General features: G+C 48.6%; 1 protein-coding gene and 1 pseudogene across 2 annotated transcripts in view; one reads left to right on the top strand and one right to left on the bottom strand.

Annotated features, from left to right (window-relative positions):
- Positions 1-14,654, top strand: part of LOC135911488 (serine-rich adhesin for platelets-like) — a 358,528-nt gene that overhangs the window by 312,192 nt on the left and 31,682 nt on the right. For both annotated transcript variants that reach the window (XM_065443803.2, XM_065443813.1), the window contains 8 exons: positions 2,079-2,309; positions 4,542-4,751; positions 5,473-5,586; positions 6,346-6,562; positions 9,236-9,415; positions 10,866-11,010; positions 11,715-11,978; positions 12,512-12,796. In XM_065443803.2, the coding sequence (XP_065299875.1) occupies positions 2,079-2,309; positions 4,542-4,751; positions 5,473-5,586; positions 6,346-6,562; positions 9,236-9,415; positions 10,866-11,010; positions 11,715-11,978; positions 12,512-12,796 (1,646 nt within the window). The remainder of the gene's footprint in view (positions 1-2,078; positions 2,310-4,541; positions 4,752-5,472; positions 5,587-6,345; positions 6,563-9,235; positions 9,416-10,865; positions 11,011-11,714; positions 11,979-12,511; positions 12,797-14,654) is intronic.
- Positions 3,966-4,144, bottom strand: LOC135911734 (U2 spliceosomal RNA; annotated as a pseudogene).

Genomic DNA, 14,654 nt, shown 5'->3' with positions numbered 1-14,654 from the left:
AGGAGACACGCTTTTGTGCATAAGGCGATGATCACATCTAGATGTCGTAAGCTCTAGGTGGGTGAATAAAACTATTATCTTCTAATTTGTCACTGCGTGTTGAACTAAATGGAAGACTTAACGCCTAGACATATGCGAACGCATGCGGTCTTCACTGTGTTGCAATTCGATCTTGCCCATCTGGTTGTTGCTTGGCAGTATATGGTAGAGTTAACGGGCCATTGACCATTGTGTGATCATAGTAAAATAAATTAGGTTGCTGTTGATCCTTGTGACTACGTTACAACGAAGGAACTTGCTATCACCGCCAAAAGTTTATGCGAGTGGCCTGTTGGAGGGACTGCAATTCTCATGGACAATCAGGACCTTCCCTACATTTTTTCCCGTTAGCTTGCCTTTTCTCTCCGCCTGTTTTTTCCGTCTTTCATTTCCCCTTACCCTTCCACCAGTGCAGGGCAGCAAACCAGAATCTCATCCGGTTACCTTCCCTTCCTTTCGACATCGCTGTTTATCTCTATCTCTCTCTCTCTCTCTTAAAATGACCGTGTGCATACATCGGATACGAGTTATATGCTTTGGTTAGGAGTGATCTGGAGAAAGCGTATAGCGCAGGTTCCTATCGTTAAGGTTTCATACATGCTGAGTGAGGTGCGAGCAATTTCGCTATATATGATAAATCTGACGCGATTCAGCCAGAGGCGTTTCCTCTGAATATCTTTTGCTAGGGAGTGCAAGTGATGCACACCGTCGTAAATTTCCCATTTAGTGTCCCCAAGCTGGACATATTTCAACTGGCATGGCTACGAAATCGCTTGTTTTCAGTAGGATAAGCTACTCTGACGTTTGTCCCACCCTCTTCTACGATTTTTCTCCCGTGTAATCTAGGAAGGAGATTGTTAATGAACAACCAGCTTTCTTGTGTCGTCCACTCTCGTTGTGCAGCAGCATTCGTTTAATGAGCTGCTCCTTCCTGCGTCCCTTGATCCCAGTCGCTTTTGTCTTGCTTTACTTGTCCTTTCTGAAAACCTGCAGCGTTCCTGGAAGCAGCCACTGCAGACAATGTAGCGTGAGCATTAAAAAGAGAACGAAGAAATAGCATGAACCAAGCAAGGTAAAAGCCAGTGCGTCGAGAAACCTGTTGTTGCGCCGCTTGCGCCGCCTGGCCTCTCGCGAGCGGGGCCTCCCAGCATTTGTTGAGTCGGGGTACGCCTCCGCCGACAGCGTCGTGCTTCCAGCGACGCCGCTCGGTTGTTAATTTAACGAGCATAACTTCTTCATAATGAATTCTGGCCGAGCAAGAAGGCGACAAAGGAGCGCCGGCCTAGATTAAAATGCGCGGTCTTGATTCACCAGCGCGAGGAGCCCCTAATTGCGCTTGAATGTTTAACGAGCCGGGCCGGGGTGCGAAGCACGCGGTGCCTGCGCCGCGCAACTGCACCCCTCCGCAGAAGGCACCGTTGCCCCTCATCGGGCGCCTCAAGTTTTTCCAAACATATTTCATGCGCCAGGTGACAACAGAGTACTCGCACTCGCGACGTGCGCATAGAGGAATCGGCGTAAGATTATCTTGACTTGGAGCGAGTAAGAACTCGGGAGCCTTGATTTTACACGCAGACGCGCAAGACTTTACTTTCGGGCGGCTTCTGTGGAAGTGCGTGCCTCAGAGCAACCCGTTAGCAGCCATTCACAGTGATCGCATTGTGTGGTAGCGCACCTATCGCGTTGCCATAATTGGTGATAAAACATGAGCGAGTAACAGACGAGTTTTCTTTGTTATTGTTTTTTTTTCTCTCTCCTCGTCATCGTCACTCTATCGTTCCACCTCTCGTCACAATGGGCATTTACCGTGATGCGTATAGGTTTGTCCTGATTTATCAGATTGCACTATATGCGCTCTCAGTTTTACAATGTTTCTCTTCTGTTCAATTCCAGTGCAAGCAGCATTGTTTTACTGGCGTTGTTTATTGAAGCAACGCATACGGAGTTGCCGGAAGTGTCGTTCGCGCCCATTACCTTAGCTGTACGCACGCTGCCGTGGACGCTGCTCCAGACACACCGCTTTTCTCGACTGCTCGCAGATTGCATCCACGTGCAGCTGTACCGCGACAGCAAGGAGCGCTGCAAGCAAGGCCCGACCAAGGCGTCGCTGTCGCTGGCGGGCTGTCTGGGCCTCGAGTCCGGATTCACGCTCGACAAAGAGAGCCACACAATGGCGCTCATCTGCCCCGACCTTGTGCTGTCGCTGGCCTTCGATTCCAGGGAGCTACTTATCCAGTGGCAGGTCAAGATACGCGCCAATGTTGCAGAAGGTAAGCGAAAGCTGCTTCGCAACTATAGGGCCATTCGCTGTATGACGTGCCATGCTGGACTAGTTGCTCGCTTTGTTGCTGTGTCTTTCCTCTGATCTTATTAGAGGTTTACGCCGGAGATGTTCACATCAGGGATGATGTCAGTAGCTTCATTTCCTTGAGGTATGCAGTACACAGCAGTGCGCAAGTATAGGTGCGGCGATATGGCCTTCACGCTGCAGTTACTGAGTTGGAAAAAAAACCATTTTATTTAAATGTTGCACTCGCACATTTGACCGAACGGATTCTTATAGTACACGTCGGACATGCGCAGCGTAACATGCGTAAATAGCAATGACATTTATGTATAAACCGCTCCTGATCTGTCCTTCCGAGATCTTCAGCTCTAAAGAGCACCTTATGGCGCGATTGGTGCACTTGTTGACCTAGGTCCCATGGTTTTGTCGAGAGAAAACAGGCGGGGAACGTAACTGCCTCTTATATTTTGCTTCGTTAGTGACGGGATTAAACAATTGTAGGAGAAAGTGTACGGCACCTTACGCTCATTGTGTGCACTACACTGGCCTATTCTAGGCGCTACGTGTTCTATATAGCGGACGGTGTGAACGAGTTTATGCACTGCTTAGACGCCCTCTCTCTGCATTCCTCATTCGACATAGCCGTTAACTGTTATGGTAATATTCCAATATACAGGGTACCCATTTTTCAGTCTTGTGGAATTTTTAAAAATAGGCTGTTGCTGATAACATAATTCTAGTCCTTGACAGGCGGACATTGTACTTGCACGAGAAATTGAAACTCATATTCAAATAATTAACAAAAATTCACTAATAATCTTTTGAATTAATTATTTATGGCACATATTGCAATTTACGAATTGCACTCGCTGAATTTGCAAGGCGTATCTACTTGGAAGGAATTTCCAGAATGACGCCAGTGCGCATCAAACTTGCCGTAAGGATGCAGTGTTGTTCCACTTACTTTTTTAACAAAGCGCTCTTTTATGCATTGAAGCACAAAAGTAATTGGAACGCACATGTATTTCGTTCCACACTTTGTGAAATAATTTCTCCAAACTGGTGTCATTCTGGAAAATTATTTCAAGTGGATAAGTCTTGCAAGTTCACCGGCTAAAATTCGTAAATTGCAATATGTGCCGCAAATTAATTAAGAAGACAATTAGTTAATCTCTGCTAATCATTTAAATATGTGTTTCGATTTCTCGTGCTCGTAATGTCTTCGAATAATCCAGCTCAAGGACAAGGATTACGCTATCTGCCACAGGCGACTTTCAAAAATTCCATAAGACTTGAGAATGATTACCCTGTATGTTTCTGTCTCTTGATAACATAATCTAATCGTTCTCATTGTTTTCACTTCCCTGAGTTGCAATGGTGAAATTAAGCTTAATTTTTTATGCCTGTTCCTTTTCAACGAATCCCCATGGCGCGCCTATCTCTCGTTATCCATGTGATATGGGATGAAGCAAACAATAAATAAAGACATAATAGAGTGTGGCGGTAGGGTAAACGCAGCTAGCTCGGCCTATCTGATTCCAAGACACTGCCATTGGCCGTTACATCGAAGCTGTAAATGACTAGGTTCTGGAAAAAATTGCGTGCGTCTATCGAGCCGGGAAGATTGAGAATTTCTCCCCATATGTGGGCCGATACCGAAGATAGTGCATTACCAGGCCGACCCGCGGAGGGGGTGAAGCAGGCTTTAAGCCCGCCGCCAACTCGCAAAATAAGTTTAATAAATTAAGTCCAAATACAACCCGTGTCAGATATTAAGCTGATAAAAACAGATACTACACTTTGGCCCGCGTCGGCCATGTCTACGTTCACACCGCCCTCTCTTTGTCAAAACTAATTTTTTGGTGAAGTTTCGGTGCAACGATGGAATGTGGTTAATCTCCTTTGTGTTGGAAAGGTTTGGAGTGAGGGGTTACGCTGAAGTGAATGTGCCGACCACCGGTTTTGTATCGGATCTGACATTCGGCAAGAGCGTGGCTAGTGTGCAAATGCAACCGATTGCAGTATGTCGCAGTGACCACAAAGCAATGGTCACCATGGTGGCGAAGTAAGAGAAACAAAAGACGAGAACAACAACGAAGTAATGTGTATGTGTTTTTATTCAATCAATGTAGTTATCACACAGCACAGCTTCGCTGGTGATCCTTCTTCACGGAGCGGAAGGGTTCTGAATTTTTTTCATCATCTTTTCACGCAGTGCAACAGTTTCTGGTGCAGATTTGGCACGCGCCGGGCCGCGCGAAGCTGGCGAGCGGCCCGGCGCGACTACACTTGCAAGACCACCTGTTCTGCATGACGTCGGGGGTACCGCCTCGCCTTTTGGGCAGCTGGCCCCTGAAAGAACTGCGTCGATTCGGACTGGTCGACGGGAAATTCTGCTTCGAGGGAGGTTCCAAATGCGGCAAGGGTGCGCTGGCCTTCATTTCCTGCGCGAAAGACTACGCATGATGTTCTCCCATAAAAGTAGGCCGCTTGCTTGACAAACACGTTGCTCTAATGTAAATGAAGAAAGTTAAATGACGGAGGCTGGTTCGGGCTCTTTGTGAATAAGAAGTGCATGAAAGCAAGTTCACCTGTCGAAACTTTGGCACCGGTCTGGAGCAACATTCTGGAATACCTCATAAAATTATCATAAATTACTGGTAACCTAATCAAACCTGAGTTATTCCCCGAAGTTGTTGCAGGTGACTTGCTTAGCTTCTCTAATGATTCGACAAAAGTCGCCTTCTCTAAGACAACCATTCCAGTCAGATCATCTGCTTTCACAGCATTAGAAAGAAAAACGGCATTTCATTTCGTTATCCTCTGAGGATGCGCTGACGGGCTAGTTTTTTGGGCACGATTACGTTTGTTATGGAGTGCGCATGAACAGCGTCCTGTGTCGTCGTCCGTTGTTCAAACGCGCTATCGAACTTACGTGATCGTTGCAAACAGATCCTGAGTTTAAACCAAGTTACGCTGTGGCAGTACTGGATGCGGAGGGTGATAGTGCGAATCGCATGGTGACCACAGTTCTCTTGTTCATGCTCGGGAGCGCCTTGCGTTCACCGACTGGCTTTATTTGCGATTGCCGTAGTGACTTCTGAGCAGCGCCGGGACGTGTCGCGACTCACCGACGTGTTGCGCAGGCGAAGGGCTGCACGTGCTCCACACCAACCAGGCTGAAGAACTGGCCGAGGCCTTCGAAGCGGCGTCCCGGGGGAAGCTGGCCGCGCGCAGGAAGCTCCCCTGCAAGGCTTCAGGTCGGCCTGCTGTTCTTCGCTGCTGCTGCTTCCGGCGACTCCCTGCCGGAGGCAGCGGCGCCCATTTCTGTTCTTTTCGACGCAGCTCGTGACTTAGATGCAATGTCTGCGCAAGAGCAAGCGTCAAATAACTTCCCGTATTTGCTACGGCACGACGAGACTTGGAAACGAGAGCTACTAAGTGTACAAACTTATCACAGGCGCCTGAAAGCAGGTTCGCGCAAACTTTCCCCAAGGTCTCGTTGTGATCCTGGCGACAAACAAACAAACAAACAAACAAACAAACAAACAAACAAACAAACAAACAAACAAATAGTCTTGCTTTTTAAACATGTTGCCAAACAACTATGACCATATTTTTCAAAGGACGAACCTATAGAGCCTTGCACCTGGAAGTATGAATTAATACGTGATCTGCAATACTTGCTGTCATGAGGCAAAAGCGCTATTTGGCAGCCGTCTGCCTCTCGAACCCCCAAGAACCTTTTTTTTTTTTCTAAACGTACGATCTATGATCTCCAGCGTGCGTTATAAACACCGGCAACCAATGCCGTTGTATAGAAAATTGCTAGGAAGTTTAAGCACTGTCTTGAAGCGTGTGTGCCCCCCTTTCTGCTTTGCTTCCGCTTTCTGGACTCCTTCAAGCTGCAGCACAAGCTCAGGGCGAGCGCTCGTCTCGCGTTGCATCAGTGAAATTGATTTCTCTCCACGCTGCGCTTCCGAGCGAGGTACACTGAGCGAGCTGGCCTTGTCGTGCAGCCATGGAGACGCCGTCGCGGATGTCGCTGCAGCCCCGTTCTCGGGCCCAGGAGTCGAGCCAGTGCAGCAGCAGCGAGTCCCGCCGGCCGCTGCTGAGCTCGGGCTGCTCGGACGTGGGCTCCTGCGATGCCTGCTTCGAGATAGTGCGCTTCGCCGGCGACGCACCCACGCCCGATGACTTCTTCCGCTCGAGGACTTTCTGCAAGGTCCACTACAGGTGCGTTGCTCATTCGAGCACGCTTCCTTCCTCCTCTTCCGCGCTCGCTTTTCGTGCCCCGATTTTATTTTATTTAGTTTTCTTCATCCTCTCTCGTTGATCGTCTCGCACACTCTTATCTAGAGACTCGATCACTCAACATCCCGCGCATCAAACGGAATGAAAAGAAACTAGGGGAAAAAGAGCAAGCCTGCTGGCAGCAAGGTTTCATGCTAAGTTCCCTCTTCCCGAATTTGCTTATTTTGCAGAAGTGCAACGACCGAGCAATCTTTATAAATAAGTGGCCCCCATGTGCACTCAACAGGCAATCAGGGACGTACGTGCCTGCGTGGGACCGTTGCAAAAATGGCAGAAAACGCGTATGAGAGAGTTTAATAATAATAATAATAATAATAATAATAATAATAATAATAATAATAATAATAATAATAATAAATTTCGCGGTAGGGAGAATAGCACTGCTTCAATTAATGTCATATATTAATTTATGCACTAACATTTAAAAGGAGAACAGGGTAAGCAACGATAGAGGTCAACAAAAATGTGTGTCTTGGGGGCAGGGTAGTTTCATGTCATTTCCGCCTGCTTCTTGTTATGCAACCTTCAAGCAGGGAAGGGGCAGGTCATGCTTTACCCCTGCCACTTCTTACCGAATAACATTACACATTACGAGGGCGCATCAAAACTTATTCACACTTTTGTTCACTATATAGGAAAATTCTGCGCGACTTATTCTGTTATCAGTGCTTTGCAGACCAGTCGCTATATCTCCATTCACTGTTGTCCAAATCTGGACATGGTTCATCAGTTCTATTGGGTCTAACCTTGGGATAAGTAATGGCTGCTCCACTTGGTTGCACTGAAGAATAGCGCACAGTGATTCGTTTTACGTTGCCCGAAGGCGAGCCTTGGAGCCTGTAAAGTGCTCTCTTTCTCGAAGAACTGTTTATATTACACTGAACAGTTTAAAAATTACACGCCTTGATTTGTCGGCCATGACGAAAGCATCCGTGCCAAAGGACTGTTGCAGGACTGATCGGCATTGTCTTCTCTCAAACAGCTTCGCTGCTGCTCTCATCGCGATCCCACCTGGACAGCGCCAAAGATGAAGAGAAAGTGAGACACGCCGTAGTTTATTTAATGTATCCTTCTATGTGTTATTTGTCAGCTGTTCGCCTGCCGTTGTGTTCGGCGCCGGGCTCGCATTTAGACCAGAAAGCGAATGACACCGCCTTATTCTTTTTGGTGCCAAAAAGTGGGGCAGCCAATGCTTTTCACACTGCCGTCAAAACTGAATCGGTGCTGCACGCCCAAGCACGCACAGCGGTGATCGGAGAGACAGCGGCGTTGCATGAAAAAGCGCTGATAAGACAACGCGGCGAACTTCGGAGAAGAGGAATGCGTATTTCTTGCGGACTCTCGCACTTACAAATTTAAAAAAAAAACTACATACAGTTTTTCTTTCGTAAGTGTTGTTTGCCATTGACCAACCGCATTCGCCAATAACTTGTCCGTCATCATGGTTGGCTGGCATCACATTCTTACGCTCAGTTCTAGAGCAAGTATAGCTTTTTGTTTGTGACTACGGGGCTTTTCTTTCTCTGTACTATTTACTATCTTAGCAAATTTCACGCATATTAACCACACATATTTTTATATCAGCCTGAAAATTTGGCTAGGTCCTTAATGCGTATTCAGGAAAAAGATTTTTATGCTAGAACTGTTCGTAGAAGCAGGTGTCATCCAATCATGATGTAAGTCTATTGTCATAATGAAGGTGGCCGGTCAATTATTATATCGCCGCCCAAGCACTCCGTACAGATGGTCAAACAGCGAAGCTGAAACGTGCGGCCCCGGTGTTTATCACTGGGTTAATCCCGACGTTTCATTAAACGAGGGCTTGGTAGGCTGCCGGATCCTCGGTACGCAGTTGCTGCTTGCGCTCGGCTGCACGAACCTGTTCTTGTGCCAGGGCTGCAGCATCGGCACAGCGTAGAAGAGCTCGTTCCCGGTTCTGCTCGCGGTGTTGCTGGTCGAAAGCTGCCTGCTCCTCAGGAGTGCGCATGACGCGTGGCCTACCCACTTCGGAGCCGGAGAGAAACTGCTGCGCGCGCGCGCTCGGCTGCAACGGAGAGGAGCGACGTCACCACTGGCGCAGCGAATCGCGCGCCTCTCTCTCTCTTTTTTTTGCACGTGCGCATGTGGTTGCGCCGGAGAAGTTTTCGGCGTACAGGTGACAGACAGACGGGCGGATAGAGGAATCGGCTAGCAATATACAGCTTCGCCGTAAAAATTATATTCTGGGGTCTTACGTGTCAAACCCAAGATACGATTATGACCCTCTTCGTAGTGGGTGACTCCGGATAAATTTTGCCCACCTGGGGTTCTTTAACGCGCACACAATGCATGGTGCACGGACGTTTTCGTATTTCACCCCCATCGAAATGCCCGCCCGGCAAACGCCACATACAAACGGAAACCTTCGTGAATTCTATGCCTTATAGGTTCACGCATGTCCGCTTCCCGTGATTGCAAATATCTACGCACAATGCAAAAGTATGTCGTCTTGCACTGTAAACACCAGAGGGGCAATGCTTGAAGGTGAAAGGGAACTGAAGCTACTCAGTATGCTGCTCAAACGGAGAACTAATCGCTTGGCTGTGCGTACCGCAGGTGGCCTTCGTGCGTGTCACAAGGCGGTCCCGCACCCAGCGTGTCTTCCAGTGACGCTGAGAGTGCAGACACAGTATCACTGACCATCAGCGACATTCAAGAACCCTTGGGTACGAAAGAGACCTCTGACAACCAAGTCAGCAGCCCTATGCCTGTCTCTGGCAGCGCCCCCGCAGTATGGTAAGAGGTCATAATCGTTGCTCGCCGCGTTCTCCACGTTGACCCAAGGCCTGCGCGTTCCTTCAGGCCATTCCCACGGTCGACGGCCACCAAAATGTTGAAACCTCTTGGCTGTTAATATGAATATTTTATCGTGATTACGCACTACAACACAAAGTAGGAGTGCTCTCAGAGCGTCGTGTACGCTTGAGGCCGCACTCTTTGTGAGTTTGCCCAACAGCGTAGGTTCATTAGTGCAACAGGATTGTTTGCACAGTAACAGCCCCACACTCATAGTGCCGCCCGCCCAAGGCTTTTATCTGGAATTGTCTACAACCCGCTGGAAAATGCCACATCTGCATGTTCGTGCGCTCCATGCTATGTTTACGCTTTGAAATCACTAAGGAACCGCTTACAACCGGTTATATGGCAGGTTGTTCGCACTTACAAAACTTTGCATCGAGCGTGAGTGTTGTTAGCGCTTGACTCTTTCTGTTCCCGAGTATTGCGATGCCTACAGAAAGATATTCTCAGGAACACACGGTCATATTGCCGCAGCCTTATTTGTTCACTCTTCCCAGGTTATCGGTATTGCCATGACATTTGACACATGTCGAGAATAAGCAATATTTTGTTCTGGGAAATCGTGAAAGGCTACCGGCTATAACTTTGCAGGCTATAGCTGCATACTCTGCTTGCTGTGTCACTTTGTTTTCGCCTGATGTATCTATGTTGCTCCTACAACTCTGCGTTATTCCCGCCATTTTCCTGTTTTGTCAACAATGCGTCCAAATATTCACGTCAGACGCGCGCTGCCATATCTGTGTGCAACGTAAAAGCACACCGTGTTGCTTGTGGCGATAAATGATAGATACTGAGACCTGTGATTTTATTCCCGTCTGTTCAGGTGCGACGTCTTCTTTACTAGCTGTAAAACATGGGAAGTTTGACCACTTATACTGCCAGCTATTCGAAAATATTCGCCAAGAAAAATAACAAAAATGATGAAATTACCAGGACATCTAGACGTAAGCCCATAACGAAGTATCATTATTATTATTTGTTTTGAACACATATACACAGGTAACAGGAAAGCCAAAGCGAGGAGCAGGCTGGCAACTGCCACCGGAAGGGGCACTACGCCTGCCTACTCTTCTGAAGGGAGGCGACAGCAACACAGAAATGGAAGATAGGAAGTAGGAGAGGAAAAAGGAAAAAGGAAAGGAGAGCAACAGGACAAATCTAAAGACCAAAGTAGAACACTGCAACAGGACAAATCTAAAGACTAAAGTAGAACTCTGCAGCCGGAATTAAAGTGACGCCGCGTCGAACACCGCGTCGAACAGCCTCCACAATTATCAACCACGTCCGTGGCTAGTTCGCTATGCGGCTGACTGTGTTCTGCACGATGAGGAAACACAATATCACGTGTGCTACATGTGAGACTTCATAAGCGTGGCTTTTCCTGCAGGACATACACCCACTGCGGAAAATGCGGGCGTCACTACTGCGCCCGTTGCAGCTTTCCCAGCCAGAGTGGCAGATCTCCGGACGGCAGCCGATGGTTCGCTCCGCAATGGACATCGGACCTCAAGACGCACCAACAGCAGGCATGGGTATGCATTGTAGCGGTCTTTCATGTAGGCTGTGTGAATGCCGGTGCTGCATGTTTCGTTTTAGGATATCTTGTAACCTTCGTGTGTAGCAAGAAACTGAGTCATGTTCACGAAACGGATCGTGCGCTATATAAGTGGTTCCTAAGACCAGGCGCCAGTAAATCAAGATCGCTTTCATAATGTTATCCAAGGCGGCCCGGAAACGGCGTACAGTGATTACGAGAGGAGAGTTTCGTGCATTTGCCCCCAGGTGCCCAAGTCAGGAAGCATTTCACAGGGCGTAAACGTTCACAAAGAATTCACGTTGCAACCACCTTGAGATCAAGCATGATACACCAAACTTTTCTCAATGACAGTTACTTACCTGCAGTAACACGCGCCCCTTTAGTTAGAGTCATGTTAATTGCAGGCAGAAAAAAGAAAATTAACGTGAAATATGTAGCTACGTCGCCTGCGCCAGCAAAACATTCCGGGACAAAATTAAGCTTGAGCAACACGTGGCATAATTTCGGTGAGGCAAGGAAATCTCGGTGAGGCAAAAGAACAAAGATTGTAGTGATTAAGCTTTAAAAAGAAATGCGAAGAGGAAATGGCGTAGGGGGGGGGGGAGGGCTCAATATAATTTCAGTAAAGTGAACAAAAGAGAGATGAAAGAGTTGAGTCAGTCAAGAAAAGCGTCGCGCAAACCCTGGCTCTTCCGCCAGACGACCGGCGTGCACGGAAGGTCGCCAAGCGTCGCAGACTCCGGAAGCCGACCAGCCAGTGGAGTGGCGCCTCAAGCGAACGGCGGCCGCGGTGGCAAACCCTCAGACCGCGCGTCGCTCTGCTCCCAGAGCAGTGGCACAAGCAGTGCCAGCACCAGCGGCGCCAGCACTAGCTCGTCCGAGTACAACGTGCCACGGAGCTTCCTGGAGTCTCTGTACGACCAGCCTCGAAGCGTCATTCACACGGACGCCGAACTGTTCAGAGTAAGTTGGGACTTGATTTTTCTTGACAGCGGCCGCAAACTCTCGAGCGTTCTCGCTAACCCCAACGGGCCGTCTCGTCATAAGACCACTTATTCGGTCGCAGATTTGGTATTCAACCCTACTTTGATGGGTGCGCAATGCAAAACTTCCCATGTGAATATAATCCTGTGCATGGTAAAGAATCCAGGTTGTCAGAATAAATGGTTTCCGTCATGTCCCAAGTCTTTAACGCCGTACATGTATGTATACAACGATTTCAGTTCGTCAGTGGTCGCATCGACGCGATACGGTGTTGTTATGACGAGTGAAGGGTTACCGTAACGAGCAAGGTTTTCTAGTAAAACGAAATGCACCTGTCTCACTTATTGACGCTCCTTGGCTCAAACTTTCCCGCTCGCTGTCTAACACGCAGTGTAAGAAGTTTACAAGTCAATGCGAGTTACAGCCTGATAAAGGTACTTGCTGGGAATGTTTTCATAGACCGGTGCCGTATGCTGGAAACATTCTTGAGGCTTAGTTGACTTGTCTCACAGAACTATCCAGGCGTCCGTCCGTCCTCCGGAGCGACGCCATCTCCCGTGGTGGACTCTATGTTGCCGGGGGTCCATGGCTTCAGTGCGGCGCCTTGCATCTGCAGCGCCCGTGGCACACAGCCGTGTCCCGAAACCCCTCTGGCGCGCTCCGGTTCCAGCGACTCCCCGCTTGCGTCGCCCAAACGTTCCACGCCGCAGCCGAGGCCTCCCTGCACGTGCAACGTACGACTGCAGTACCCAAACTACGACGTCCCACGAGCAGCATTGGCTAATCTCTACCTGAAGGTAAGAATGTACTCTGCTTACTGGACAACCGCACAGTTCGATCTTTAAAATTTCAAAAAAACAGAATTCCCGGGCATAAATTTTTGTTGTATTGTTTATCTGTGCGATATTGCCTCCAGTGCAGGTGTTTGTCGGTTAAGAGTTAACTTTAGAAACGGAAATCCAAAATCTAAAGTGGTAACATGAACAAGCATGAACCAACTAGCCCAAGCAAAAGTTTTACTTGTAACATACGATATGCTGCCCAGATGGAACTGTAATACAGTTTCTGTTAAAAATCATATGCTAAGAGAAGAAGGAACACTAATTAGCCATATTTCTTTCTACGACATCGTCAAACGTTGCCAACAGCTGCTCCAGCTGGGTTTTAATGTTTGGGAATGGCAATTAGTTTTTTGTATTCATTACGTTATGAAACCGTTGAAAATCGCACAAGTGTGCAAATCTTTCTGATTTTAAATTCTAATGGGACGCTTTATATTGTTCAGTTCCCAATATAACTCTGTAATTCGACGTTGGGTATTTTCAGAGGTTCGCCCATGGTGTACTTTATTATATATTGCTACGGCATGAGCCGGGCGAGAAGAAGAAGAAGAAGACGTTAGCGTGTGCATGCGTGTGCAGCCTCGGGACGCCATCTTTACTTCACCATCAATCTTCGTCCTTAAATAAAGCCTGTTTAACTTTAACCGTAACAGTTTTGTGGTGGAGGTGCGGGGTACTTCGACCAAGACGACGGAGCTGCTGCAGCAACTACCACGCCGGAGCCGACGCCTCGCTCGACTGCCTCCAACACCACTTGAGATCCCGATGTCCCACAGCAGCGACGAACAGCCTTCTCTGGCTGCTCCAGTGCGAACAACCGGCCCCTGGACGCATCAGATGGAGCCCCGCCCTTTCTCTGGAAAATTCGGCGAGGACGTGGAGGAGTGGCTCACCCACTACAAGCGTGTGAGCAAGTACAACGGCTGGAACTCCACGACTCAGCTCGACAATGTGGTTCTGTTCCTCACAGACACGGCGCTAGTGTGGTTCGAGAACCATGAAGATACGTTCACAACGTGGGACAGCTTCGTTACTCACCTCACCGAGTGCTTTGGCGATTCCACCACGAAACGGAAGCGGGCGGAACAGACATTGCTTCAGCGCGCTCAAGTCCCAGGTGAGACCTGTACTACGTACATAGAGGCGATCCTGAAGCTTTGCAAGACTGTCAATCCTCGAATGTCCGAAGAGGACAAGGTTGGACACCTTCTCAAAGGCATAGCCGAGGATGTTTACAATTATTTAATCGGAAAGGAGAGTCTCGCCTCGGTCGCCGACCTCATCAAGCATTGCCGCACATTTGAGGCCTTGAAGCTGCGCCGTATCACGCCAAAGTTTGGCAGGCTAGCCAATGTCACCACGGTGGCAAGCGTTGACGAAAACGACAACTACAGCTTTCAATTTGACCTTGCGGCAACTATAAGGCAAATTGTCCGTGAAGAACTTGAACGACACACCAAAGGGGCGGATGTCGAACAGCTTGGTTGCGCTTCCAACCAACCTCAAGAACATGCATCTGCTGTGTCAGCATTGTCTGCCATGCCAGGCGTTGCAGACTGTCGAGTTGATCAGCTGCGACAGCACCGACGTACCTTTCCCGACGACATGACGCACGATCAACGAACTCGTCGAGCTACCACCACGAATCGCAATTCGGAAGATCGCGTTTATTATGCGCAGCGTCCCAGGGTTGACTCCGAGGCATACAACGTCGGTCGCGCATCTCCTGTATGTTACAGCTGTGGCGCCTCAGGACACATTGCTCGTTTTTGTCGCCGGCGCCGACAGACAACAACATATGGCCCACCACCAA

The sequence above is a fragment of the Dermacentor albipictus genome, chromosome 1 (assembly GCF_038994185.2).
Source record: "Dermacentor albipictus isolate Rhodes 1998 colony chromosome 1, USDA_Dalb.pri_finalv2, whole genome shotgun sequence".
NCBI lineage: Eukaryota > Metazoa > Arthropoda > Arachnida > Ixodida > Ixodidae > Dermacentor > Dermacentor albipictus.
This window is presented reverse-complemented; position numbering and strand designations above follow the sequence as displayed.